This window comes from Symphodus melops (genome assembly GCF_947650265.1).
Source record: "Symphodus melops genome assembly, contig: scaffold_285, whole genome shotgun sequence".
In the NCBI taxonomy this organism is placed as follows: domain Eukaryota; kingdom Metazoa; phylum Chordata; class Actinopteri; order Labriformes; family Labridae; genus Symphodus; species Symphodus melops.
In genome coordinates, this window is record NW_027636571.1 from 29,650 (window position 1) to 32,500 (window position 2,851).

Genomic DNA, 2,851 nt, shown 5'->3' on the forward strand with positions numbered 1-2,851 from the left:
CTGGCCTTGACTCCAGAGTAAGGCTTTAGTATCTGGCTGCTGCCCAGGACAACAAGACAACTCCAGAAGAAATGCCAACCATGTTCCGAGAAGTTTGATTAATACAAGATATCTTTTGTTTGAATGAATTAAACCAACACAAATCTTTATTCTGATTTGATTCTTTCTGCAGATCTGAATTTACTGAGGCGTCATCTTAAGTCTTCTGTTAACAAAAAGTCTTTAAGTGCAGTGAAGCTACATGAAGCTTACTGGACAGCTCCTTCCTGAAATAAAACCAGTGTTTGAAACCCTCCAGGGACCAGAGGCACTCCTGAAACACAAGGTGCCAGAGACAAACAAACATATCAAAGGTTGTTTCTGTGATGGATGATTTCACGTCATGAGGCCACCGAACACAAGTCTGAAATGTTTGTGATTACTGGAAGGTTTGCATGTCAGTTCACAATCTGAAGTATTGATTAATGCTGACGTAAGTTCAGAAAACAACAATGGATAAAAAAGAATGGAAGACCAAACATTCCAACTGTCAGATGTTCACTGAATATAATGACACAAAGGATGAAGTGTTCTGATGTTTGATAAGCGTCTGGAATGTCTCACAGGATAAAGTGACAGGTTCAGGTCATTGTTTCGGGATATGTCGTAATGAGGCTACATTTACGGCTTCCGTCTTTGATTCCGTCTCTCACTTCAGTCCGACTGACTGTTCTGGCAGCCTTTTAAATACAGCTCATCTTGTGACAGATGTCCATCAAAGGCGTCCATGTACAGGCTGCTGGTGCTGCTGCCGCTGCTCCCCAGAAACGTGCCGACCGCTCGGCCCTGACGAGCGTGACCCACGGCGTCACTAAACACTTTGTTTATCTGCTCCTCTGACGGCATCCACCAGTCAGGGTTTGAGGCACAGTGCATCCGGATGAACTCTGGCAGAAGGAGAACAATGTTTTAGTTATTGATGGACAGGATGATGGTAGAGTCTGCAGTTATCAGACCTGCTGGTACCTACAGTCTCTAAACTACAGGAGGTAGAGTCTGCAGTTATCAGACCTGCTGGTACCTACAGTCTCTAAACTACAGGAGGTAGAGTCTGCAGTTATCAGACCTGCTGGTAGCTACAGTCTCTAAACTACAGGAGGTAGAGTCTGCAGTTATCAGACCTGCTGGTACCTACAGTCTCTAAACTACAGGAGGTAGAGTCTGCAGTTATCAGACCTGCTGGTACCTACAGTCTCTAAACTACAGGCGGTAGAGTCTGCAGTTATCAGGCTCCTCTGGAATGGTCTACCAGTCGGGCTCTTGGAGGCAGACACACTGTATTTTTAAGAATTTAAAAGGTTCCTTTTTGATAAATCTTATATTCGGGCCTGCAGGTGTTTAGACCAGCTCATAGTTCTGCTGCTTTAGGCTTGATTTGGACCTGATTTGGACCTGTTGACATTTAAAGGACTGACGGGCTCACGATGAACCTCCTTCTCAACAGCCTCTGTCAGATCTGTACCTCTGAGGCAGCTGACTTTGAGCGGGTTGAGTGGCCGTCTCTCCAGGCCTGGATCTCCTGAGTGGACTGAACGCTTCCTTTTTCCCAGTCCGCAGGAGAATTTGAGCTCGTCTGTGGTGAAGACGTAACGAATCAGGTAACGCAGCAACCGCCGGCCGTCCTTCTTTGAGGAATTGACAGCTTCGTCCCACTGCTTGTTGGTGATGAAGAGAGGGTAGTTCTCCAGCAGCTGTTTGCTGCCCTGAACAAGAAGCCACAACATTTGGTTTTCTTCAGTTTTAAAGTAAAGGAAGCTGCTTTAAGGATGAACGCTGATCATTTCAGTAAAAAAAGAAAACCTTTCTTTCTAAAACAGACTCAAACTCTGTATAATGTGAAACACTGACCTCAAACACTGTCTGCCTCTCTTCTTCCTGCAGAGACATTTTCACACTGCTTTATTTATTCATTTTTATTAACACAATGGTTATTAATAAAGACTGGATGTTTCTTATAACATCCCTGTGACTAATGTTCAGGTGTCGTCACCTCGGTAAGCGGCTCCTCCGGCAGCGGCGGGACCAGCTGGTTGTGAAACTCCAGAACAGTCTTAAAGTAGTCGAGGACGTTCTGACAGGGAGCTGCAGGAAAACACAGAATAATGTGACCAGCAACAAACAGACGAACCATCTGCTGCGTCTCTCAAGGATCCTGCAGAGTTTAACACTGAACTGTAATCTGAGCTCAGAGAGTCACAGGGAGATCAAATGAGCTGAGTGTTCATGAAGCTGAAGGGACACAGGAAGTGATGCTTTTAGATTATAACATGTGACTCTCTCTCACTGTCAGTACGAGCTGAATGAGAAACCAAAGAACACACAGTCTGTTATTACTGCACCTGGGACGTTCTCCAGCTTGTTCCTCAGCTCCTCGTTCTCCTGCTGCAGAGACAGCACCTCCTGCTCCAGCTCCAGGCAGCGTGGGCAGCAGCTCTCCTCCTCCTCCTCCTCCTCAGGCAGCGTGGATGACGGGGTGGCCGTACGACTCTGACGGAGTCGGAGACCCCCAGCCCACCAGGTTGTGTCTGTGAGGGGACACGCCTGAGCCAGGCTCGGCTGAAGGACACTGCTCGTCCTCCAGGCTCTCAGACAGAGGCTGCTGCTGGTTCTGTGGAGGTAGCAGGTAGTTCTGGAGAGAGTCCGTGAAAATCCGGAGAACGGCGGAGGTCTGTTGTTGGTTCAAATGGCTTTGTCGGACTTCTGGGTCTGTGGTGGAGGAACTCTCCTCAGGTTTGGAGCAGTGAAGACCTTCTGTCTCCCCTGAACCAGTTTCCAGCTTAATGCTGGAGCTGAAGGAGGACGAGGACTCCAG

General features: G+C 47.5%; 1 protein-coding gene across 1 annotated transcript in view; it reads right to left on the reverse strand.

Moving 5' to 3' along the window:
* Positions 1-521: 521 nt before the first annotated feature.
* bend4 (BEN domain containing 4) overlaps positions 522-2,851 on the reverse strand; it is a gene marked incomplete at its 5' end in the record, with an annotated part of 2,404 nt that continues 74 nt past the window's right edge. Inside the window, 6 exon segments of the mRNA XM_079373132.1 lie at positions 522-926; positions 1,502-1,742; positions 1,888-1,914; positions 2,030-2,121; positions 2,379-2,511; positions 2,513-2,851. The exon segment at positions 2,513-2,851 is cut by the window's right edge and continues 74 nt beyond it. Of these exon segments, the coding sequence (XP_079229258.1) occupies positions 694-926; positions 1,502-1,742; positions 1,888-1,914; positions 2,030-2,121; positions 2,379-2,511; positions 2,513-2,851 (1,065 nt within the window).